The 27,842-nt window shown below is 34.6% G+C and overlaps 1 protein-coding gene across 1 annotated transcript; it reads left to right on the top strand.

Moving 5' to 3' along the window:
- Nucleotides 1–3,795: 3,795 nt before the first annotated feature.
- On the top strand, nt 3,796–5,380 carry LOC149541593 (protein TIFY 7-like). The gene is made up of 5 exons (XM_089796088.1): nt 3,796–4,095; nt 4,189–4,415; nt 4,536–4,695; nt 4,802–4,859; nt 5,085–5,380. The coding sequence occupies exons 1-5, from the start codon at nt 3,981–3,983 to the stop codon at nt 5,122–5,124; spliced, it is 600 nt and encodes a 199-aa protein (XP_089652214.1). The 5' UTR covers nt 3,796–3,980; the 3' UTR covers nt 5,125–5,380.
- The last annotated feature ends 22,462 nt before the right edge of the window (nt 5,381–27,842 follow it).

The following is a 27,842-nucleotide window of genomic DNA, read 5'->3' as shown; positions in this document are numbered from 1 at the left end:
TACTAAGGAACTTGGGAGGAAAGAAATCATAGGGTCTTCAATAATGAAGAAAGGAATAAGGAGGTTGTAATGGGATTGATTGTTAAGCTGATACTAGAGAACATGCAGAATAGCAGGTAGAAGAAACTATGCCGCCCCACCCCCCGCCCCCCCCCATGCTTGGTGAATAGAGGATTGCTAGGAATTGGAAACTTGAGGAGAGATTTATGGAGGTTGAAAATTTGAAACAACTCACTGGAACAAAGATGAAATGGTGTCTTCCAAAGGATAACTAGGTCAAGCTAAACTTTGATGGAGTTGAGAGAGGGGACAGGTTGGCTAGAGAAGGTATGGTAAGAGATAGCAAAGGTAGAATGTTGTTGGCTTATGTTGGTAATTTAGCTAGGGCTTTGAATAGAATTGTTGAGGCTATGGCTCTCCTTTGGGGCCTAAAATTGACCATTGGCATTGGGTAGGAGAATGTAGTTATTGAAAGAGACTTGAAGGTTATCATAGACACAATAAAGGGTCTTATGAAAGCAGGTTGGGCATTTAGAAGGGTGATTGAAGAAGTGTGGCATTTATTAATGACCCTAAAGTGATATGACCTGCAACATATTTACTAGGAAGGGAATGTGGTGGCAGACATGATGGTTGTGATGGGTCTGAAGATGCATGGATTATGTTATTGGAGGGATGTTGGAGTGTTACCAAATTTGGTAATATCTTTGATGAATAAAGACAACCGCTCATGATTTAGTCTACGTGGAGTGGATTTATTGATTATGATGACAACTTAGTGTTGATTCGACTAATGGGACTAGGTCACGACAAACAGATTGCAAGAATTTATTGAAAGAGTAATTCCAATAATAAAGGCATGAGGTTCACAAGGGAAAGAAAATCAAAGTACGATTTGAGTATATATTTAATAATTTTTCTTATAATGAATTTGTACCGAATGCTGAGTAATGATTGAAATTTCAAATGACATTAGCTCCTTGATGATGATGAGACATAGTGGAATGGGGGAAGTGGCAGATGGCAAGTGGTAACAAGGTTGAGTAAAGACACAAGGTTTCATGGCATTAAAGGCATTTATATGTATAAGCTTTATTTTGTGCAACTTCTTCCTTTTCCTAAGTGTTACTATGGTTTCATTTTACATTCTTGGCCTAGGAGTTAGAAGGGTGGGAGTAGTGTTGTGAAGGATATTACAATGGGGGGCAACCTGCTTCATATTGAACCTTTAACGATTGAAGAAAGTGCTCAAAAACCTCTCACCTAGTACATGTTAAAGTAGGGGGGCCTAATCCTGTTTATGGAGGCAATGAATGGTTATGATGAAAGTTGTTCACTTTAGTTTGTGAAGTCTTGGGATAACATAAGGGTGACAGTGAATGGTATCACTTTCCAGGTGTCTAAGCGAGTAATTGCTATGGCGACGGACCTTGCTCTAAAAGGTAGGAAATGGCGGAAAGTGACAAGGGTTGTAGACGAGGCTAGTTTGAACCATTTCTTTTGGGAGGAAGAAGAACTTGTCTGCCACTGTGGTGGGTTTCTTAGGGAGAAGCTACTAGAGCCCTAGAACGAGGTCTATTTAGTTCTGATGAAGTATCTCACTCTTGAAAGGAGGAATAGGGTGTGTTATTATTACCATTTCCCCCTCCTTAACCATTTCAGACATGGTGATAGTCTTTCTATTTCTTTCTTTTTGCTACATGAGTTAGTGGACACTATTACGGATGTGAAGGAAACAATGGAAAAGGGTGCTAATTACACTATCATTCATTAGGGTTTGATGTTCCATCTCTACCATTTTCATTTGGCCTTGTTACCACCTAGAAATGTAGAAGTTGATATCCCTTCTTATCATACCCTAGTCCTCCACATGTCCCTCTGAGAATTACTAGCCCTAGGACCCCCACCCCCCAACCCTCTCCTAGTGGGTCCCCTACGGAGATTGAGAAGACCCCATTGATGACCACTAAGGAGAGGGTGAAAATGGAGAAAAGAAAGAAAGAATTGGTGGATTTAGAGGAGGAGGCCAGAGAGGGTAGAAGAAGGTCTGAGAGACTTGAACTAATGCCAAGAGGAGATTGAAAACCATTGCCTTGCAGTAGGAGGATGAATCAGAATATGATGATAACCCACCCCCCCCCCGGCAGAAAAGGATGAAAGAGAAATGACAACTTATAGAGTGGAAATGGAGGTGGATATTTCATATTCCTCAGTATTAGGTTCAGGAGAGGAGGAAAAGGAGAGTAAGGAGGTGACTCATGTCTCTGTGTCCCTCACGATGGCTATGGTGGATCTCATGCAGGATCAATTCTCGGAGATGATGGATAAGGCCTCCTCCCCCATGATGGTGTCCTCCCCAGCTCTGGCGAATTCTAAAAGGGCAGTTAGTACTTACTATGTTTTGTAGATTAACAACTTGGAGATTAAGAAGGGCAATTCGTGCAGCTATCTAGAAGAAACAATAGCGGCTCCAAAAATGAAGGTCAATGAGCTAAGAGAGAAATCGATGGTCCTAGAGGAAAGGTTTAGCGTTTTTTCCAAATTCACCGTCAAAGTGACCCATGCAACGACTATGACCTTGCATTTGTTCAAAGATATCTAGGATGAAAATCTGAACCAGGAGGACTCCAAATTACTGTTTGGGTTCTTGGTGGAAGACTGGGCGAATGTCTCCCTTAAGGGAAAAGGCAATGAAAAGGCTAAATATTGCCTTGGCTCTCATCTGGTTTTATGTGGTTTTGGTTTTTTTGGTGCATCTCTAACTTTGCTAGTTTTAAGGTAGTGTTGTCTTTGTCTGAAAACTCTATATGTTTAAACACTACTGGTAATGGTTATCTTAGTAGGATGCCTAGTTGTTCTTATGTTTTTCGTGCTATATGTTTTATGTGCTAAACTGGGGTAGGGGGTGTTTCTGTTGGATTAGTAATTTGGTGGTAGTCGGCCAACTTGACTTTTTGTAAGGGCCAGCCCCCTTGTTTTGGCTGCTTAATATTTTAAAAACATATGAAGAGATTGTTAGATTAAGTTTTGCTTGAATGTTTAAATAGTTTTTTTTTGACACATTTCACTAGGTGTGCTATTTTAACGAATTGCATGATTAGTCACACCTTCAACCCATAGTTGTAGGTAGTCAAGTGTCCATTTTACGTTTCAATAAAAAAATGGAGGTCCTACAATATTCCATGCATCGACTACATGTGCACGAAGTTAGCCCTCACAACTATGGATCCCTCTCCCCTAAATAAGTAAAACATGTTGTTTCTAATTCTATTATTATTTGGGATCTTTTTCAATATAAATAGATCAAGAAAAAAAAAAAAATTATTTTATCAATATCAAAAATAAATCTAATAGATTTATATAGTATATTTTTTATTATTTATATCATATTTAGAATCGCAGTATAACCTCAAATCAACAACTAAATATACACTTGGTCAACTAACGTCCTAAACTAATATTTAATGGGTCCTGCCCCTGGTATTGCCTGCGCCCACGGGAACCCATCTTAAGCGGTTTAATACACGTGACACTTAAGCTGTTCTAACCTCGCACTTAACACGGAACTCACTTATTTTTTCTCACATGTGCGATTTGCCTTTGTTGGTGATATCTCTCACTGCCGCGCTTGACAATGCTACATTACATTACATTTCCACGTGTCATTTAGCATTCAAGTCAGAAGTCGGATCATGCTTTTTGTTCCACTTTTTTTATTCAACGGAAAGAACGCCCGTCATTAAACTCGTGCTAATTGCAAGCCCTTTAAATACCGTTCAGACGCTCCTGCATTTTGCCTCAGCTAATCACACGATCGATTGAAGCTTATCAAGCTTTAAGGAATTATCTAGAGTAAATCGCCAGATCGATTGAAGTTCGTCAAGATTTGAGTAAAAATTTGCAGCGACTCGCCGGATTGATTGAAGTTTATTAAGCTTTGAGAAATTATTTACAGAGAATTTACTCAGTTTGGGGAAGAGATGTCTCAACCGCGATTGCTTACAATTGATTTTTTGGGGATTGGAAGCGAGACTGATGAGGCAGAGACTATCAAACCTGCCATGGATTGTCAGCAACAACATATGAAGAGGCAACGTAAGTTATTTTTTTTGAATTTGTAAAGAATTTTTATATTTAAAGCGCATATCGAGGATTTATATTGATGACTTTAGGGTTTCAAATTTACAGCAAATCAGTCATGTTTGGGGAAAATAAACCCCTATATTCTGCAACAAGTTCTCTGCCAATCTCAAATGGAGGTTAATTCTGCGGTTTCTGAAGGCACGAAGACCATGGAATTGTTTCCTCAACACGCTTCAGGGTTTCAATTGGAAAATTCCAAGCCGCCTGGCAAAGATCTGGTGATCTTCTACAATGGCGAAATGAAAGTCTTTCCCGATGTTTCTCCTCAAAGAGTAAGCATTTTTGCCATGTTTGATCCAATAATTTCCTCCAGGAGCGAAACAGAGGATTTAGAAACCATTAAAACGTGTTAAAATCTCAATCATTTTACTAATAGATTGTTCCTTTAACAGGCCGAAGCTATAATGTTGTTAGCCGCGGGAAACGGAAATGTTCTGCATCCCGATGAGGATTCCTCCTCTTCCGCCACTGCTTCAAGTTCACTATTAAGAACAGATATTACAAATCAAGAAGAATTCTCAGCCGGAGCAACTCAAACCCTCTTTAACGCCAGTAAGTTCTCAACTCGGATTTGTAATATTTACGCTTAAGGAAACTCAGATTTGTAAAACTGGAAAAAAAAAACTGTACGAAACTAACTGAAAACTCTGTTTTGCAGAACTTCCGATGGAGAAGAAATTATCTCTTCAACGCTTTCTCGAGAAACGGAAGGACAGGTAAATTGAACTTCTCGATTTATGCATATATAGGAACTGTTAAGATTTGATGAATCTGAATTTGGTTTTCAATTAAATTATGTACAAGTTTATTAATGTGACAAATCTGTAGTTATATTGAATTCCATTGTATATAAGGTTTTTTAATCGAAATAAATTTAGAACTGTAGACGTGGAGTTTATTATAAAATTTGACGAATCTGAATTTGTGCTGTGTATGTACAGACTTAACAGATTACTTCCATACATGACTAAGTCAAAATAAATGTTCGCCATTAGTTTATTTCCAAATCGGAAATCTGGCTGAAAGTGGTTCTTCATTGCGTGTCGCGCAGCAACTTTTGATTCTGACGAAGACTCCACCATGAATCTCACATGTTTTTTCTACCAACTCCCTGATTTCTGAGAGACATTACTGTAATAGCGTGGGGCCAGAATTCCTGGAATCCCTATGAAAAAATGTGTTTAGATATATTCAAATTTCACATGGCAATATGATAAATATATGGTCTTTGGCAGAATTGAATGGTTCGCATTTATGAACGTAGAATAATAACAACACTGACGTGATTCCAAATATTAAGTAAAATACTGACCGGATTACGAATATTATGTAACTACTGACGTGATTCTGAATTTCGCCTATTTCGTGTTTTCGGATGGAGGGAAATTGAAGATGACTTTTCAACTAAAAATAGTCAAAATAATTTATTAGCCGTTGACTATATTTTGTAGCAGCTTTTGACCGTTTAGTCTCTTTGGTTAAGAATCATGGAGTGCCGGGTATCCATTCCGCCAAATTTGACATCCCTTTTAGATGTCAAGGGCCTTACACTTAGCAAGACTTGATCCTCGATGGACTCTTTGTGAGCCTTTTAACTTCACCATACCAAGGGTCTTTTGACCTCTCAATTGAAAGTTTGGTTGTTTAACCTTTTTATTTTCTTTATTATTACTTTTTATTTTCTTTAGGTTATTTTCTAGTTTGCTATGAATTATGTTGGATTTTACAAGTGGGAAGAATACTTATGAGAGGGGGGGGTGAATCAGAAATACCAAACTTTAAGCTATAAAATCTTTTAACTAAAATCAATACATGCATCTAACATCTCTAATTAACATGAAAGTAAAGACATGCATGAAAATAGAAAACACAATATTTGATCACCCATAAACCCTCCAAAATGAGAAGGTAAAACTAGGGTGAGGATGACACCCACAACTTATCACTGCAACAATATGTAACTTGTCAAGGTTACAAACTTTGACCATCAGCAATGGTCTACCCTGTGAAAGGTCTACCCTGTTAAAGGCTCCAACACTCTGTTAAAAGTGACCTATTTAAAAGATTTACAAACATTCACTTAGAATGTCACCCTGTTAAAGGATTTACAATATGATTGTTAAACCTACTTATCATCATAGGATTTTCATTCTCCTAATACAATGGCCAGAAAGTATAGTAGAATGTGTTGATCTGATAACTTACAATCTTCAATTGTTGATTTCAGATCTTTGTTCTATCCATTCTTATCTGATCTTCTTGATTTGATATGATTCTATTCGAAGTACTGATACTTTGTTCTTGTTAACTAATGCTGCAATGCTATCCTTTGTCTAAGTCTTCTTGCCCCTTTCACTTCCCTTCAAACTTCGCTAGCATTCTCTCATGCATTCCATACAATACTGAATTATGAGGTTTCAATCTCCTTAAAACAGCTTTGTGACTTAGGGTTAGGTATGAATCTACGATTGAGATTCATCCATCTTTCCCACTCAATTCTTTCAATTAATCTAATTGGTTGCATGTTGATTTTATAGGGAATTAAAAAGAATTGATCTTATCTTTTATATCCTCTGAGATTCATCTTTCGTCGACTAAAAAAAAATGGTTTACATCTTAGTTTGTGAGGGCACAAACTCTTATGTTGATTCTGTGTTACTCGGCACTTACTAATTACTGATGCTTGGCACCTATAGGAATTTTGTCTTACTCGGCACCTATAGTAATTTGGTCTTGCTCGACACCTATAGTTTACTCGACACATAGACTGGCTCAGCATCTGTTAGTCACTCGGTAGCTAAAACTTGCTTGACACTGTCTATTTGATTAGCATCTAAATGACTCAGCACTTGATGAACTTCTAGCTCAGCACATACTGTTACTCGACATCTATATTATACTCGGCATCAACTAAGAAAATTTCTTTACTGTGTTGACACTCAATTGTCAAAACCAATCTGAGACCAATAATCTCCCCCTTTGACATGAGTGTCAAAAACACTAAACTATATATGATGAATCTAATCTCTTCAAGTATAGTATACCTATATTTGGCATATATACAAAACTTCAAAAAATTGTTCAAAATTTTGTGAAGATACCTCAAAATTTGTAACTCCCCCTAAGTTGGTGTGCCTTGCCTTTGCATTCTTTTTCTATCTGCTCTGTTCTATCTACCCTGCTATGGTTTTACTCCCCCCCTTTCACACATCTTCTCTTGCAGTTATAATTTCCTTTTGGCTTATCTATTTCTCTTCCTCAAAATTTATCTCCTTATCTCCCCCTTAGTTCTATCTCCCCCCTTTTTATTATAATTATCTCCTCCTTTTTTATACTTATGTTAAAGGGTTCTATACATTAATTGAATACTTAGCCAAAAGGATTTATTTACCTCCATAACTATCCTCAGAGCAGCATCCCAATTCTCTAATGCAATTTCCAGTGATTTGAGTTGGATGGATGTCTCTATTGCAAGGTGAACTAGGCCTTCTAGTGTAGAAAGATTGGGGTCTTTCTTTAACACATTTTCAGCATAGGCCAATTCTTTCTACAAAATTTCCATGTGTGGGGTTATGACGGATTGAATTTGTATTAACTTGGCCTTGGTATTTGCCTCATCTGCTGTTAGCACAGCTAATTCCTTTTGAGTGTGAAGCGTAGTTTGAAAATGCTTCTCACTCTAAGTTGGATCCTTAGGTAGTTGCATGCTTGATATTTTAAGGTTCCTCTCCAAGCTCATTATTCGCTAATTGGTTTCTTGTGTGAAAATTGATGGGTCAGACAATTTTGAGTACAATGAGACTATATTCTCAAGTACTACCTTTACCTTTTCAATTTTCTTTGCCAACTCCACTTGTGAAAGTACTATTTCACTTGATATTCTTTCATTCACCTTTGTTTGAAACCTCTTTTCAGACCATTCTAACAATTTTGTATTAGTATCAAGGTCTTCATTCTGTACTTGGTCCACTATGTTGGCTAGTTGCTCCATAATAGGCTTGGTTTCATCAAGTACCTACAAGCTAAATGCATCTAAAAAGATGTCTTTTATCTCAATCAAAGCTTACCTCTATTTATACTCATTTCTGAGTATCTTTGCTTCTTCTTCCTCTCAAGTGCCTCTTGCACTTTATTTATCTTATCAATATTCATATTTTCATAGTCATATTTGGGAGTGACTATGTCCTCATCTAGTGCAAGGTATCCATAGTGAAGTACCCTTGCTACTCTTGTTGAGCTCGAGCCTAGTGTAGATATTTGCAGCAGCATGGCAATAGTGCTCAGCTTTTGAGGCATTGTTGGAGTCCCTGTTGTAGGAAAATTTACCAATGTTTGTATTGCCTCATGCTCCTTCTCCTTTAGGGTCTCCTCCTCTGTTCTTTCCTTGTCAATTATAGTGATCTTTGGAACTACACCTTGTACTTGTGTTGTAGAGACAAATGTATCTATATGTCTTCTTTGCTCCCTTGTAGGCTCTATCTCCTCTTTCTCTTGTGTCTTTTGTTCAATTGTCAAGACTTGAATTGTGGAGTCAACCTTTGTAGATGAGTCTATTGCTATTTGCACTTGGGATTGTCCACTTGTAGCTATTGGGATATGAGAAGGTGGTTCTTGTGGATTCACCTTATCCCTTGGGATATCAACTACAACCTTTTGTAGTTCTTCCACACTCACCAAGACTGGATTTGTACACAATTGTGCTTGTAGTGTAGTCTGGTGAAGAATCTTTTTAAGATCCTCTACAACCAATGGATTTATGTTCTGACCAAATTTGTCAGGAACATCTTGTATAGTTACTATATCTACAGGTGTGGGAGTTACATGTGGAGGGCTTCGTGGTGGCAATTGTGTATCTTGCACACTCTATTTTGTTTGTTGTATAGCAGTTGCCATATCATCTGTTTGTGTCTCCTTCTCCATTGTAACATCTTCCTTTTCTTTTTCTCCTTCTTCTTCCTTTTCATTGTCTTCTTCTTCTTCATTGTTTCTTCCCTCAAAGGGATCTGCTTCTCCTTCTTTCACAATTGTGAGGCCATAAATCAACTTCCACATTTGTGTGGATTTCTTGACAACATCTTCAATTTTATTCTAAAGTATACTAAAGGCTCTATACTTGGGTGCAAATTTGCTCCCATGCTTCTTATTTGCCTTAGTAATTTTCCCTTTAGTAAGTTCAGGCATTACTCAACCCAATGTTGACTCTCTTATTTATTTTTCCATATTGAGGCAATAATGCCATTTATTTTTTACAATTGAATATAACTCCTTAGGCATTGTATTGTCAAGTTCAAGTTGAGTGTTCTTGAACTTTTCCATCATGGTGTAGACTGACTCTTCAACCATGTTTTGTTGCTCTCTATTCAACTTATTAAAATTGATACCTTTTAAACCTAACAAATTTTCATTATCCTTAATGTTACACATATGTTTTCTAAATTAGATTTGGTGGTGTGACTTACCACTCTAAATTGGCTATTACATTAGACTATGTTCTTTCTTCATCTAATTCAGGGGGTGCAACATATTTTCTTCCTAGCCTCTTCTAGGTTGGACCTCCCTGTTCAATAGCCTTCTTCCTTTTCTACTCCTTATTCTCCTTTGTTGTGGCTCTTGTATTGGCCCTTGTGGTGGGCTTTGCTAGGCTAGGCTTTGCAACTTTCTTTGGCTTGGTAGCTGGTTTGGTGGTGGCTTTTCTTTTCTTTTGCTAAGCATGGTAGGTGGTTCTTTGTCGTGTTCTTCCCCGGCACCTTCTACCTCTTTTGCATCTTCTCCCATGCCTTGGGTCAATGCAAGTGGTCCTCGATCTTGCTCTTCTTCATCCTCATTTTCCTCTTCATCATCCTCCTCACCTTCTGCAGTGCCTTCACCAAATTTAGCTTAAGCTTTTTAACCAATCTATCATTTTTCTTCAAGGTTGAGGTATTTTTCAATTCCATGTCCACCTTGGATCTAACAACATCATAAGTGCCAAAGGGTTCTGCACTTTTGTCAATGTCCTCTGCTAGCAATGGTGTGATTACTACTGATGCATCATTAATATTGATTTCATAACCAAGTGGCCTTAGCCATCTCACCCTTGGTACTGTTGCTTGGATGTATGTGAAATCAATGTCTACTAAGAAACATATGTCATTAATGTGTTTTTCAAAGAGAGAGACATGTATCTTGATTCTCTGCTTATTGACTTTTTAAAGTCTTCAAAGTAGCTGGTCATGATTGTTTCAAAATTTGCCCCCATCTACTCTATGTATTCATTCACCTGTACTACTATCGACTTATTTGTCTTCCAACTTACCTTTCCAAAAGAAGGGAATTCATTCTATACATAGAAAAATAAACATATCAAAATTGCTCCAAATTTGCATTGGGCTCCCTGGGACCTTCTTATGGCTCCCAAATTCTCTATAATCTGTTGTAATTACAGTTCAGCTAGATCATAAGTATGATCCTTCTTAGCAATTTTGTATCCAACATCAACTATAGTACAAGGTACACTGTTGAGTCGACTTTACTAGTAGAATTTATGGGATATGACTCTAATAGCAAATTCCACAAGAGGATCCTTGATGGTGTCAATTGTCATCCCTCTCTTGTTCTACTTTGCTCTAGTGTTCTTTTCTATGGCTTCTTTAGAATCACTCAGGGTTTTTGGCCATTCTAGGGTTGGGTACCCGATTACTCTATGTATAATCCTTTTAGATAGTTTAATGGGTCCATCTTCCAACCATAGGTGTCCATTATGGATTATGCTCAACATAATTCTTACCCATTCAGTCTTGAATATAGTAGAGAAATCTAGGGCACGGGTTAAGTCCTTCCTCTCAACAATTTGAAACTCTTCCTCAAAATTCCATTCTCACAAAGTTTATTGTATGCTTCCCTAATCTCCATATCACTAATTGCTCCAATTTTATAGTTATAACATCTCCTAACATCTTGCACCATCACAACTTTAGGTAGAATAATGGATAAAGCTCAGGTAGGGTCGTTCTTATAAGAAACTTCAAGAATTGGTCTAAAATTGGGTTGTTTCACTTCATTACTAACCAATTGGACTTCAAATGGCTCTTTATCCTAGGGTTTCCTAGAGCTAGACACCATTTCTTCAAACTAGGGTTTCAAGATGTAAAAATTGCTTAACTACGTAGCTCGGCACTAGTGTAAATATGTTGAATTGATGAAATGATGTTGAATCTTTGCTTGAATCTACACAAAAGCTTCAATCTCTACTTGGAAACTATTTTTGCACTCTTCTTGCTCTTGCTCTGTGTTCGTGATGATGAAAAATGATTGAAAACATGACTTTATACCCTTCATTTCATAGCATTTAATGCTTAGTGCATATACAACTGTCCACTTGGCTCCTTATGCAATTTTGTTTAACTCGACTTCCATTGATTTTTCAATACTCGTGATACACTAGAGTTTATGTTACTTGGCTTCAATAGGAATTTACCTTCACTCAGCTTCTACTGACTTTGCCAGACAACTCGACATATACTATGATTTCACTCGGTATCTGAAGGAAACTTTCCTTACTTGGTAGCAATGTGAAAATTTTGAAGTTTTAACTTTGTATCTTTATTCATGCTGGTTTATATCCATTGTAATACTAACTTTTCTTGGAACTGATGTATGATAAAGCATTGTATATCAGTTCCACATACCTTCTTTTGCTTAGTTGGATGAAGTGTGACCACTTGACCTTTTAGCTGAAGTGATCCCTCCATTGGATGTACTACTTCCATCTTTTCTTTTCCATGTTCTATTCATTTCTCCTCTGATGTGTTCAACATCAACTTTCCCTTTTCCTTTGTTGAACTCAAAGTTAGGTGCCTTTGACCTAGTTGGGAAATACTTACTAATGTGTTCAGTCTTTAGATAGCTGAACAAGTGGTTTGACTCAACCATCTACTGTAGCTTCCACTAAAGTGTGTTCTTATGCAGTTCTCTAGAATGTGTCCATATTCTTGACAGTAGTGATAGCTTTGCCTAGTATTGTAGTCCCAATTGTAGTGATATCCATGACTATTTGTTTTTTCTGATTGATTTGGTGTCCACATAGGCTTTGATCTACATTCAAAAGCTTTGTGTCCATACTTCTTGCAATTGTAGTAATGACCTTCAAATCTTGGTGTCCTGATGGTTCTAGTCCTACAATCATGTACCTGATGACCTTGCTTATTGCACTTGTGATAGTGACCCATGTTTTTAAGTTTTTCATGTTGATTTTCGTTCTTGCTCCTACACACATTAGAGGTATGTCCCTTTTTACCACAAAAATGACAAGTGGGTTTTGTGTTCTTACCTTTGTCACTTCTTTCTTTTGCGATCCTTGATGACTCTCCTTTTTTAATGTTGGTGTATCCTAGTCCTAAAGTGTCATTGTTGGATATTGGTGATTTTAGTAGCTATTCAAAGTATTTAATAACTTCATTAGGTTTGTTGAAGCTTTTTGCAATCTCCTTCTCTCTTCTCAAGTCATTTTGTAGTTGTTCATTTTGCATCTTTAGTGTAGAGATCTCAATGTCCTTGACATTCAGCTCATGATGGGCATTCATCATTTGGCTTAGGGTGTCTAGATGCATGTTGGAAATTCTTGCAAGCTCAATTGACTTTTCCTCCAATCTATTGGCAAGGTTTCTCTTGTCATCTTCTAACATAGCTTTATCTTCAATAGCTCTCTTCTTCTGTTCAGTCACTTCACAAAGCATCATGGCTTGTGATTCTTGTTCAATCTTGAAAGTTCTAATCTCTTTTGCTTGAGCTCCATTTTTCTCCATCCTATTTTCAATTGTTGCATCAAATTCCTTGGAATTTCCATTGGAAAACACTTTTGATGTGTCAATCACTTTGTAATATGTATCATTCTCAGCGATGGCAATTTCTCTTCTTCTCTTTAGGAATTTCCTCAATTCTTCCCTAGCTTCTTCCAGAGAATGTAGAATGAGATGTATTTTGATCTCCTAATTCTCTATAACCTTCCCAATCTTGTAGACCTCCATTATTGGATCTTTTCTTCAAGTTGTAAGGCTTCTCCTTGTAAAAACTTGGCTCTGATACCAATTGTTGGATTTTATAAGTGGGAAGAATACTTCTGAGAGGGGGGGTGAATTAGAAGTACCAAACTTTAAGCTATAAAACCTTTTGACTAAAATCAATACATGCATCTAACATCTCTAATTAACATGAAAGTAAAGACATGCAAGAAAATAAACAACATAATATTTGATCACCCATAAACCCTCCAAAATAAGAAGGTAAAACTAGGGTGGGGATGACACCCACAACTTACCACTGCAACAATATGTTACTTGTCAAGGTTAAAAAGTTTGACCATCAGCAATGGTCTACCCTATTAAAGGATCCAACACCTTGTTAAAAGTGACTTGTCTAAAGAATTTACAAACATTCACTTGGAATGTCACCCTGTTAAAAGATTTACAATATGGTTGTTAAACCAACCTATCATCATAGGATTTTCATTCTCCTAATACAATGGCTAGAAAGTATAGTAGAATGTGTTAACCTGATAACTTACAATCTTCAATTGTTGATTTCAGATCCTTGTTATGTCCATTCCAATTTAATCCTTCTTGGTTTGATATGATTCTGTTCGAAGAATTGATACTCTGTTCTTGTTAACTGATGTTGTAATGTTGTCCTTCCTCTAAGTCTTCTCACCCCTTTCACTTCCCTTCAAACTTCGCTAGCATTCTCTCATGCATCCCATACAATATTGAATTATGGGGTTTCAATCTCCTTAAAAAGGCTTCGTGACTTAGGGTTAGGTATGAATCTATAATTGAGATTCATTCATCTTTCCCACTCAATTCTTTCCATTTTTCTAATTGGTTGTATGTTAATTTCATAGGGAATTAAAAAGATTCAATCTTATTTTTTAGATCCTTCGAGATTCATCTTTTGTTGGCTAAAAAAAATGGTTTACATCTTAGTTTGTGAGGGCACAAACTCTTATGTTGATTCTGTGTTACTCAACACTTATTGATTACTGATGCTTGGCACCTATAGGAATTTTGTCTTGCTTGACACCTATAGTTTACTCGACACATATAATGGCTTAGCATCTGTTAGTCACTCAACAGTTGAAACTTGCTCAGCACTGTATATCTGCTTGACATCTAAATGACTCAGCTCTTCATGAACTTCTGGCTTGGCACATACTATAACTTGGCATCTATATTATACTTAGCATCAACTAAGAAAATTTCTTAAGTGTGTTGACACTCAATTGTTAAAACTAATTTGAGACCAACAAATAATACATTGTAGATTTTTCTTTTCTTTTTTAAATTATCTATCAATAATTTAGATTTTGGTGGTTTATTTTTAAATTTTTGTTCTCAATGTTATTTTTTAGTTTGGTATTGATAATAAATTTTAGGTTTTTCTTAGTATATCCTTATTTCAAATCTATTTCTTTTTTTTTTAAAACTTTTAAAGTACAATGATTTAATTATTATTTTTTGTTGATAATTATTTTATGGAAGAGCCTTTCAACATCACCTAGACCAAGGGCCCTTTGACCTCGAGTGAAAGTTTGGTTGTTTAACCTTTTCATTTTCTTTATTATTACTTTCTTTTTCTTTAGGTTATTTTCTAGTTTGCAATGAATAATACATTGTAGATTTTTCTTTTTCTTTTTAATTATCTATCAATAATTTGAATTTTGGAGTGAATTTTGGTGGTTTATTTTTAAATTTTTGTTCTTAATGTTATTTTCTAGTTTGGCATGAATAATAAATTTTACGTTTTTCTTACTATATTCTTATTTCAAATCTGTTTCTTTTTTTTAACTTTTAAGGTATAATGATTTAATTATTATTTTTTGTTGGTAATTATTTTATGGAGTTGTTATGGCTCTACTATTTACAAAAACTAAACATACTGTAACTTGTAGAGATTGAAAATTGTCCCATACTAAAATATGCATTTGAGCAAATGTCTCCTAAACACAAAAACATTAAAAATTGTGCTTAACAAATCACACAACAATAGATGCACTATCAACCTAGTTAGCAATCAAACCAATCAAATTGTTCAACCAAACATTATCAATCCTTACCACCATCATTTGTCTCATACAAGGGTATGCTTACAATTAGACTAATTTTGTCTTAGATGGGGAACTTCATTTCCAAAATAAGATATCATGATCATAACACAAACGATCAACTTTGACAACAAGATCAATGTGGTGGTTGACTCACTCAATCAAATGAATCTTATCTTTCTTTGGATTTTCATTGATAATATTTTAATGCTACTTAAACATGTCCACAAGTGATTAAAGTGGTGAAGATGGTTCATGGTCTTTTCTTCTTGTCTTCTTTTTGTGGGGTACTTTCATGAAGTTCTAAAGTGAATCTATTTAGGATGTTTGTATTGGCATGTTATTTTGGGAAAATATTGTACATAAACCTAAAGTATGGATCACTTGTTATTGTCACACAAACCTCAACCTTAACATATGGTGTTTTAGTATGGAGCGAACATTCCTTATCTGCAATATGTTTGTTTGATGCAAAAAGGTAGCATTATCACCTTTAGTTTTTATGCCATGGTGCAAATTATTCATTTGCCACACAATAATTCTCTATGATGTTAGTAGTACACTTTAAAAAACCTAGTACTTCAATCTATTTTTTTACATCAACATAACTATGCTTCACTTATCATTAATTATTTCTTCTATATATCATTTCTCCAACCTATTAATCAATCAATTTGAAAATTGTGTTATCTCATCTATCATATATGTTAATCAAGCATATACACATCTAGTATCAATCAACTCTTATCTACCATCAACTAGCATGCTTCACTCATTAATTGATCTTTTCAATATTCATTCTTCATCTAATATTTGCATTTTTCTTTGGAGTGATCATTCATTTCTTTCATACATGAACAATATAGTGAGCAGGCATCCTACCTTCATCTCATATTCCACTGTATCAAGTTGGTGTATGATCTAAGCTTTTTAAAAAAAAGGAAATCTCTTTGAAACAATGCTTAGCATTACATTGTCTAATAAAAGGCCAAATTTTGACACTAGAAATTGTCCCATATCTATGAATGATTTTTTTTATTACTCTATTTATTTATTTAATTATATAATATTTCATCTAAATAATTGAATAATTTTAAATTTATTTAATTATTTCATGTATTAAAATTTCCTCCACTTTTTAGTGTTTCTTAAATGAATTTGGATTTTTTATAGATATAGGGTAAGGGTCCACACCCAATAATACAAAAAAAATCAATATGTTTTAGACGATGGGTATGGAGAGTACCCAAAAAAAAAAATTGTACAAAATTCAAAGAGAACTCAATGATTTAGAAATAAGACACTAGGTAAGCAAAAGACTATACCAACAACCAATAAAAACTATAAAGGTGCTTGTTCATCTAGCCTTTTCTACTTTTTTCTTCTCTCATGCTCCTAGTGAGGAGTGCATCAATTTTCCATTGAGTCTCTTCATCCACTGCATCTCCCCCTTAGACTAGAGCTTCTCAGCTTCACATTGACGCCATTTTCTTCTATTTGGGAAAAATGTTTGGTTTAGAGATATCATTAGCCATTTGGGAAACAGTGCACCTTTTAACAAGAATGGCCAAATCTTCTAAATCAAACAATTCATTTCATTCTACCTCTAAATCATCCATGAATATATAAGAACTGTCAAAATTATTTTTATCCTCCTTAATAATTGGAGATTTTTTCAGAGGAATAACGGGTTGTGTAGAGGGGGAAAACCTAGGAGAATAATCTGAGGAGAAAATGAAAGCTCAAAAGAGATGGGTATATTAGAAAGGCTTTCAAAAGGAGGCTTAAGATTCTTTTGAGAAACAAAAAAGATTCTATGGTTATGCCATAAAACATCAACATATGGATTGCTAGACTTTTATTTCTCAAAATAAGAACTCCTTGTGGTGTTTGATCTTGGTGAAGAGAAACCCACAATCTTATGGTTGATCATGTTGTAGAAAAAGAATCTATATAGGATGCTTTCATAGGGGAGATGACCCAATAGTTGAGCACCTTAACTTTAAAATCCTATTTGGAATTTTTAAATCACTCTTAATATTTTATACTGTCTTACTTGGCAAGTCATCTTCTCATTGTAATCACCTAAATTCAAGGTCTAGAAAACTATGTATCCCTATTCTAAAGTAATTAAATTAAATCTTATGCTAGACCCAATTATGCATAAAAATTAACTTTCCATACTTAAATCATCAAATAATCTTCAAATCAAATGCTATCATAAGGTTTGACCACCTAAGTCTATAATTTATCCTATCTCATTTAATTAAAAGAATTTACCCGCCTTTTAATTAAATAAAAGATCCCACTTATGTGCACATGATTCTAATTTCTAAAGTCAAAAACAAAAGAAACAAACTAATTTAAGGAAAGTGTGCATACCTTATAGAATTTTCTAAAACTGAGAGGACACAGATCAAGAATGGAAACATCTCCACATTGCTCATCTTTTCATCTCAACCATTTAGGTGATTTTCTGAAATCTATAAAATGATGGCTCTATCTTAATTTAGAGGATTGTGTTTTTTGTTATATCATTATGTTGTCATTTTTATTTTGAGCCTTAGCATTCTCTCATTTTTGTTTTGTTAAACCTTAATTAGTTTCTTTTATTACATGTATGTATCCTAATCACACTTAGATTAATCTTGATAGGTTAAAAATACATCTTCTTTCTTAGCTTATAATCTCATCTTAGTTAATCTACACTTGCATGTTGAAGATCTTGAGAGTTTTGAACATCTATTGCATTATCTCTTCTTGGATCTTTTGTTCTAGTGTGAACCTTGTAAGGTATCACTGCTAGAATTTGAGAGAAAAATATACATACACTATTGATCTCTAAGCCATGTTTCCTATTAGTTTTAAACAATTAGTGATTTCTAGGTAGTGTTGTTCAGTCATCACTATGACTAAGCCATCTAATAAGGGGCGAGCAATGTACGATATACTTGTTCACATTTTAGTTTGAGCCTAGAAGGTCTTCGATTGTCGAGTACTCCAATTTGGACCTAGTGATAGTGTATGTCAAGTGTATCAGAATTCAACTAATGTCGAGTGAAGAAGAGACAATTTATGCCAAGACAGTTACTATCAAGAATTAAATTTGAGGAACAACATGTATATCAGTATGGACTGAGTGTCAAGATATTCAAGTGTCAAGTTAACCAGTTTTTGCATATGTGTTGTGATGGCACAAATACTTATGTAAACCACTTTTGGCTAACTTCTATATTTAATTTACAGATTGTAGAGACAACTAAGAAGGGAATTACACAAACAAATTATAGAGACAACTAAGAAGGTAATTACACAATTTTTTAGAGGACATCAATCCCTATGAAGGTAGTATAACCAATCAAAAAAATGGAAGGAATAAATGACAAAAGGGATGAATTTAGATCATTGATCTTGATCTAGAAGGTTCATCAATTTTTTATTTAAAGAGGGATACAAACCCTAAATCATAAGAGGAAATTACAAAAATTGGTTGAATGGAAACCTACTTTGTTTTAGTTGTGACAAGGTTGGGTATATCACTAAGAACTATAGGATCTGAGCACCAACACCAAGCAATGAACACATCAAAGGAAAAGACAAAACTAACATGGGAAAACAAAGGAGATGAATCCAACCTGGGAAAAGATAGTAGAAGCTAGAGGTAGTGGATAAAGAAAAGTTGAGATCACTCAATCAAATAGATCAGGTGATCACACAACATCCAATTAATCAAAGGAGGTATGTAAGGAGTTGTACAATTGAATGATTTATTACACACTAGTTCCTAACAAGAGATGTGATTAAAATTCCATATCAATATGAATCAAGATGCATTAGGACAGATCTGAGAGAAGAATTGGGTAATAGAATCAATTACACTATCAAGTTTCGAGCTTCAATAATATTATTTGTATTAACCAAAAATTGCAATGACCGATTTGATGTGTTGGTTGAACTAAATGGTATTGACCAAGATAAGTAATAGCAACTGAGTATTTGAATGGAAAGAAGTGCGAACACAACATGTGAAGACCAAGACAAGTATTATGCACCTACTTCAGTATAATACATTTATTGCAGACCTAAATTGACAGATTAAAAGTATATATCAAATTTTGATATTCTTTTTCATTTACCAAGCAATTTCAGTGCACACAAGTGATTCAAAGGTGATCAAGGTGATTTTAGCGAAAGAAAGAGTAAATCACAATGTACCATCAAAAAAGATTTGGAGAAATAATTAAGGTTTATAATGTTGAGTTAAGCTGATTTTGAAAGTGTTGAATTGAAGTTGATGAGACACTAGTAGCAGAAATGGCATCCATTGCATTTGTATCTAGGAAGGAAATGTTGAAGGAAAGCAATGCATAGATTGTAAGGAATGATCAATGTCCTCCACCCAAATTCATGACATACCCTAACATTGTGATGAATTGAGATGCATCTGGTACCCTTTCATTGATTCCACTGAGAGTATTTATGGTTCATGATGTTCCATTGTGCTATATGTGCAAAATTGTAGAAATTGAAGATTATAATTTGTGAGAAACTTATGATAAGTTGTGTGATAATAGAGTTTTGAAAGATCAAAATAAGATTATTTCTGAGAAAGGGCTTACTTGCTCCCTAGCATTTCCAAAGGTATTCAAGGTAGAATGGATTAAAAATGTACTAAGTCATGTACATGACATGAAAATATGGTTGGAAGGTGGGCTAGTAAAGATAAAGAAGGAAATCACTCACCGAGTTACTAGTTATCCCACCCTAGACAGAGTAAAGATGATGAGATGTGTCATGAAGGACATTGTTCAAAAATAAGCGAAGGCCAAGTGGAACAATCAAGGAATGTCAATTGATGGAATTGAAGATTTGATTATTGAGTTTGTTGTGTGTGTAATTGCACATAAACTATATCAGTCAAGCCAACTGAATAATATTCCTTGCATTGTAGTCGTCCTAGGCTATAAGATTGTAAAGAAAGATCACAATTATGACCTAGCTAAGCTACAACTACAATAACTATAAAAATTCTTGGACCAATTCAGAAGGAAAAGAATACATCTTGTAAGTTTGGATCATTGTTAGTTTGCATATTTTTATATGTACAGAATTCATTCCCTACTATCAGCACAGTTGCATGGCATAGGAATAGACCAATCACTAAACAAATCAAAGTTCTAATTGAACAATTGGGAGACAATTTTGAGGCCATTATGGACAAATATTTTGATGAATTTAAGAGCAATGTGAAGAAAAGGATGAGGATTCCAAAATCAATGATTGATCACTATTTTGACGATATATGTTTCAAGGTAGACGTAGATGATAAATATGTATAGGTAGTATTACCAAGGGTTGCATGGTTAAGGCCAATGCAATATGAAGTCAATATAGATGAAGTCACAATAGTAGTCACAACACTATTATCTAAGGAAATTAACAACAATGTTGAGCCTTTCGACAATTATGAGTCATCCAAGATCAAAATCCTCATGCAAACAAAAGTGCCCAAAATGGATAGAAAATAAAAGAAGATAATAGTGGATCTTGAGGGAAAGTTGGGTGTAAGACAACTTCAGATAACTAAGTGAAAAGGTAAGGATGAAGAATAAGGTGAAGAAGAAGAAGATAAAGAATCAAATAGAAAAGAGTTAGTTGTTGTTGAGCCCAAGGCAACCAAACAAAAGAAAATTGTGATTGTTGATCCTAATGTAAAGGAGGATCTAGAGAGAAATGTGAAGAAGGTAGTAACACCTCCTCAACCTGAGCCAAAGAGGAGGATAATTACCAGATCCAAGATAGCTTAGTCTATAGCTACATAGAATAAAAAATAATCCCAGCAAAGGGGGAAAAGACAAAAGGAACTGAGAAGAGCCTTCCTAAGAGGTCGAGAAGGAAATTGCTTATTACACTTGATGAGGAGGAGGAAGATGAAGAGGAGACTGAGTCTGATGATTGGAGAAAACTTCATATCGTACCCATACTACCTACCATGACCATTGTTTAGGTATGTGAAAATATTAGAAATTCAATTGGCACAAAAGGACTTATGCAAATTAAAAATGATTCTTTGAATAAAGATTATCAAGAGAAGATTGAAAAAGCTATGATGGACATGATGATAAATTTAGATAAACACTTATAGAATTAGTAGAAGGTATTCCTAAGGATTTTTATAATAAATTTGATGCTAAATGGAAGTGGGAATTATCCACTAAGAGAAAAATAAGAGAGACAACATTAACACAAACAATGCCTAATTTAGGGAAGATATATATGTCTATTTCCCTAAAAGATTTTACCAATAAATTTGTGTCAAAAGAGAGGGCATACAAAATTTTGAAAAATCAAGTTGATGAAGTTGACAAGGAGAGAATTGTGATGTGGAAGAAAGTGTTTAAATTTCTAGTTCTATCAGTCAATGAACAAAAAGAGGAAGAGGGCAGAGACGTAGAATTTAAAAGTCAAGATGATGACGAGCTTGAAATAGTTCAAGAAGTGATGAAGTGAAGAAGTTAGAAGAGAGTAAACAACAAGATGTTGTCACTATAGAGGATATTTTTGATTCATCACCACAGAATCATAATAAATTAACTGAGGAAAACTTGAAAAATGTTGAATCAAACACCTCAGACACCTCTCCTCCATGCACCAATCTAGTTTTTTTGTAAATACAAGAGTATCCACAAATTGATTGTGCAACATTTGATACTACACAAGTTTCATATTTCACAATTGTTTAAAAAATAAGTGTCAAACAAAGGGAAAGGCTATTATTGTGTTACCACAATCTACATATGTTATTGGTGAGCATATAGATGAGAAAGGTGAAGCAGATCAATTTTCTTAAGACACCGTAGAGGAAGAAAAAAAGATAGAGCTTACAGAGACCGAGAAGCCAAAATAACAAGAGGATATCCAAACTCTTATTTAGCTATCGAGTTCCATTTTTTCTGATGCACTAACTATTACACATGTTTAGTAGGTGAAATCAAATACACCTAGACTAAGCACCAAGGAGAAACAATTGCAAATATCACTACCAAGTGACAACACCTCTCGATCACAATTATTGGCACAGTGGTCTATACACCAGAGAATATAGTCAGTTTAGATGAGGTCATCACACTGCCAAAATATAACCTTCACAATATGACCCTAGAAGAAATTCAAGATCTACAAGCTTTGTTGAGTCACAAGACAAAGCAAGAGAAACTAAGGAGGGAGTATATGCAAAAGAAAATACTTCATGACATTGAGGATATTTGTGTTGATGCTTTTGATATTCACGATGTAAATGAGAAAAATCCAATTTTTGATCAATTAGTGTATATAGTTGAAAAAATGCATAATGAAGACATAGAGACCAAATATAAGATGATGAGATGGTCTAAGAAGTAGTTTGAGCACAAATTTTTGGAGAAAGTCTCAACAAAAATTGCAATAAGGAAAGTTGATCTTTCTAACCTTACCACTAGATTGGAAGGAATTTTGATAGTTATTTATTCTTTATAGATGAGGCTTTGTGATCTTGATTACTTCAGTATGGAGAATCAACACTCTATTGATCAAATCCAAGCATATTTGAAGGCTTGTACTATTTCATTGAGAATGAACACAAGTTCAAGCTTACATTCATATAATAGGTTGGCACTTGATCGGGAAGATTAGCCAAGTTGATGGCTAAAGACAACAGCATTAGAAATAAATTGATTTCAATCCCAATCATGTTCCTACCCCATTTGGAAATAATTCAAATAGAGCCATCATTTGCACAAAATCTAGTTAAGAGAGATTTGTATATCTCCATAGTAGGTAGCTTAAATGATCTAGCTGCTTACCTAGAAATTCATATTCAAGTTTTGGAATTAGTATGTACCAAATGGAATAAAGGATTGGAGGTGATTTTTGCAAATCAAAAATATTTTTGGACAAGTATGATGTAAGAGCTTCCTAGGTTTCCTTGTAATCCTACACTTTTGTTCATCCTAGCAGTTTAATCAAGTTCCATATATGTTGACCAATCTCTCCAAGTGTTAACTGAGTTCCTTCTGTGTTAATCAAATTGTGTAGTATCAAATGAATGACTTTTGTGTTAACTGAGTTTTGCAGTGTCAACTGAGTAAATCCAATGTCAACTAAGCTCTTTAGTGTTGACTAAATTCTATAGTGTTAACTAAGTTGTTATGTGATGACTGAGTGATCCTTCATGTGTTGAGTGAACCAATTACTATTGATGCTTAGGTCCTTCTTTGACCGAGTTGTCTATGTTTTGGTTATTAGTTGGAGCCCACTCTTGCATTTAATTTGGATGATGAATTGAATGATGGGATCTTGTCTAGGGATGAGTGTTGACCTTTTTGAGGTAAACCTTTCTTCTTTGTAATGTTCTAAAATCTATTGTATATCTCTTTGTCAAGTATAAGTAGAGGTACTTGGTTTAGTTTAGGAGTAGAACTTGGAGAGTCAGATCATATATTTCTAGAATTGCAAATTTGAAGCTAGATTGTAGATCTTGAAGTGATATCTTATATATGGTTGTAACCCAGAAGACCTTACAACTAGGCATGCATGTTGGTAATTTGATGAATCATTAAAAGTGCATATTCTCTCTCTCCTTAGTTTTTTTCTCTATGTATTTTATTTTGTTGTGTTTACTCAGCAAGGCAATTTGGATAGTTGGGTGTGCCTTTGGCACTAGTAGTTTCATCCTCCTTGTACCAGGAGTTAGGTTTCCTCACACCATGAGGTATGTGAGCTTGAGGTAAGTCCTTGCAAAGATTGGATTGTGTAGAACCCTAAGTTTAATTTTTTTGTAGGGTGACAAATATAAGGATTTCACCTATAACATGCAGAGGGTTACAATCTTGTAGGAACCTAATTGAAAAGATGGTTCAAGTTAGAGGAAATGTTGACAATGCCATATTGGATACATTGAGACAAATTGCAGCCAGATTAGATGTTGTGGAGATAGTCTAAAGGAGAGAAGTGCATCTTTATGTTGTGAGTGATGATGAAGCTATAGCACCAAACCCTAATCCAAAAAATGAAGAAGATCAAAATGAGGAAAGATTGTTGAGAGTGTTGTCTAGGGCACATTCAAAGCCTATTGTAGAAGTTATTCCTTATGATGGGAAATTGGACACCAATGTTGTGTTGGATTGGATCTCTGATATGGAGAAGTTCTTTGAGTTTGAAAACACTCCTGATAATAGGAAGGTGAAAATTGTAGTTACTAGGTATTGTAGTCCATGTTTTGTACCTATTGTATTAGCACCAAAGAAGAATGGAGAATGGAGGATGTGTACTGATTCTAGAGCTATTAACAAGATCACAATGAAATATAGGTTTATTATGCTCAGGATTGATGACATAATGTATTTTTTGAGTGGAGAAAAGTATTTTACCAAGATTGATTTGAAGAGTGGTTATTATCATATCAGAATCTAAGAAGGTGATGAATGGAAGACTGATTTCAAGACAAAAGATGGTTTAAATGAATGGTTGGTAATGTATTTTGATTTAACTAATGCACCTAGTACTTTCATGAGGTTGATGAATGAAGTTATCAAAATATTTTTGGGTAAGTTTGTGATTGTTTATTTGGATGATATTCTAATATTTAGTAAGACTTAGGAAAGTATCTTGAGCATGTTAGATAAGTATCACAGAGCTTAAAAGAATAAAAGTTGATGATTAACCTTAAAAAGTGTTCTTTTATGCAAGAAGAGATTGTGTATTTGGAATTTGGGATTTTAGATGATGGTTTGAGAATGGATCCTAAGAAGGTTAAAAAAATTTTGGAATGACCTACACCTAAGAATGTGGGTGAGGGAAGATCATTTCATAGTTTTTATAGTTTCTTTAGAAAGTTTATAAAGAATTTCAGTTATGTTTGCAATGCTATGATTAAGACAATGAGAGCAGATAAAAAGGAATTCAACTGGACACATGGAGCTGATAAGAGTTTTAAGATTTTGAAACAAAAGGTTCTCAAGCTACCTATATTAGATTTTCCTAATTTTAATTAGGTATTTCAAGTTGAATGTGATGCAAGTGGCAATGCAATAGGATTTTTGTTGAGTCAAGAAGTTAAACCTGTTGCTTTCTTTAGTGAGAAGTTAAATGATGCTAAAAGGAAGTATTCTATCTATGACCAAGAGTTTTATTTTATTGTTCAAGCCTTGAAGAAGTGGAGACATCATTTGATTCCTAAGAAGTTTGTGTTTCATATTGATCGTAAATCTTTACAGTACTTGGGAAGTCAACATAAGTTGAATCAAAGACATATGAAGTGGGTTGAATACTTGCATATTTTCACATTTGTGATTAAGCATAAGAGTAGAGTCACTAACTGAGTTGTTGATGCATTAAGTAGAAGATATTCTTTATTGATCTAGATAAAAGTTGAATTTCTTGGTTTTGATGAAATGAAAGAGTTGTACGATACTGACTCTAATTTTTTTGAAGTGTGGAAAAAGTGAAGAGAACCAAATCTAGCATATCACATGAGTAAGTATGATGATTATTTTATTCAAGAAGGCATATTTTTAAAGGAATTCAATTATGTATACCAAGAAGTGGTATGAGAGTTAATTTGATTAAGGAAAAGCATTGTGGTGGATGGACATTTTGGAATTGATAAGACATTGAGTTTGCTAAAGGATAAGTATTTTTGGCCACAAGTGTATAAGGATGTTAACAAGTTTGTAAGTATTTATGGAGTTTTTCAAGTTGTAGAAGGAGTAAGTTATAAAATTGGATTGTATACACCTATTTATGTTCCTAAGAAACCTTGGAGTGACATTTGTATGGATTTTCTTCTTGGATTACCTAAGACACTAAAAGGGTATGATTCCATATTTTTTGTTGTGGATAGATTTTCTAAGATAGCTCATTTCATACCATGTAAGAAGACACCAGATGTTGAGCATGTTGCTAAATTTTTCTTCAAAGAGATTGTTAGATTGCATGGATTACCGAGAAGTATTATTTCTAACAAAGATAGTAATTTTGTTGGTTATTTTTGGAGGACTTTGTGGAAAAAGATGGGTAGTGAGTTGAGATTTAGTTCTACATTCCATCCACAAGCAGATGGATAGATAGAGGTTGTGAATAGAAGCTTGGGTAATTTTTTGAGACGCTTAGTTGGAGACAAACCAAATAATTGGAAGTTGGTATTGACACAAGCTAAGTTTGCATCTAATAATTTTGTGAATAGGAGTACACGGAAAACACCTTTCGATATTGTTACTAGAACACAACATAGAGGAGTATTAGATTTGATGGATGTTGTGAAGTGCTACATGAGAAGAATTTGTTGTTTTAATGAAGTTTTTTCATGAGGAAATGAAGTTGAAGTGGGAAAAAAGTAATCAGAAGTATAAGGAGAATGCTAATAAGTCTAGGAGACATCATGTTTTTGAATTTGATGATGAGGTGATGATTCATTTCAAGAAAGGTAGATTTTCTATTAGAACATATAGTAAGTTGAAGATGAAGAAGTTTGGATCTTGTAAGATCTTGAGGAAATTTGTCAGTGGAAATGCTAATGAAATTGAATTATCTAATGACATGGATATATCTCCTATATTCAATGTTGTTGATTTGTATAAGTATCATGAGTCAGATGATGAAGTTTTTATATCAGATGATTGTCCTAAAAATTAGATTTAAGAGGTTGAATAGGTATTAGATCAGAGAGTTGGTAAGAGAACAAGAGGAAAAGATTACTATGAGTATTTGGTGAAGTGGAAGAATAGACTAGTTGAAGATGCTACATGGATTTCTCAATATGATATGGATTCAACTCAAGTTGTGACACTTGCATGATTCAAGAGAATCATTTCTTTTAACCCTAGTTATTTGATGCAATAGGATCTTAGGTTTCCTTGCAATCTTGCACTATTGTTCATTCTAACAGTCTAACCAAGCTCCAACTATGTTGACTAAGCTCTCCAAGCGTTAACTAAGTTCCTTCTATGTTAACCAAACTATGCAGTGTCAACGGAGAGAATTCTATGTTAACCGAGTTTTGTAGTGTCAACTAAGTAACTCTAGTAGTAATTGAGCTCTTCAATGTTAACCAAGCTGTTATGTATTGACCGAGTGATCCTTCATGCACTAATTAAACTAGTTACTTTTTATGCTCAGTTCCTTCTTTGACCGAGTTATTTGAGTCTTGGTTATTAGTTAGAGTTGACTCTTGTATTTAATTTGGATCCTAAATTTAATGATAGGATCTTTTCTAGGGATGAGTCTTGATTTTTTTGAGGTCGGCCTTTCTTCTTTGTAATGTCATAGAATCTTCTATAAGTCAGTAGATTTATTTGGTTATCCCTTTCTATCCATTCTGGATCTACACTGACTAAGGTTAAGAAACAAAAGACCTTGTCTATACTTGGGCAAGACCCTAAAATAGGGCATTTAACAATGGAGATGGCCAAACCTACTAAATAAGGTAGGATTGAGGACATGACTACAAATTATTTCACCATGCATTTGATGGATCTTGGGGAAGCCAAACATGATACCAAAGTCAACTTATGGAAGTCTACAAATGAAGAGATCCAAGGATAACTGGAAAGCGTTAAGTTGTCAAAGGTTTGGATGAAAGCAGAAATAT

The sequence above is a fragment of the Cupressus sempervirens genome, chromosome 8 (genome assembly GCF_028749045.1).
Source record: "Cupressus sempervirens isolate cs-2001-9-10 chromosome 8, ASM2874904v1, whole genome shotgun sequence".
NCBI lineage: Eukaryota > Viridiplantae > Streptophyta > Pinopsida > Cupressales > Cupressaceae > Cupressus > Cupressus sempervirens.
This window is presented reverse-complemented; position numbering and strand designations above follow the sequence as displayed.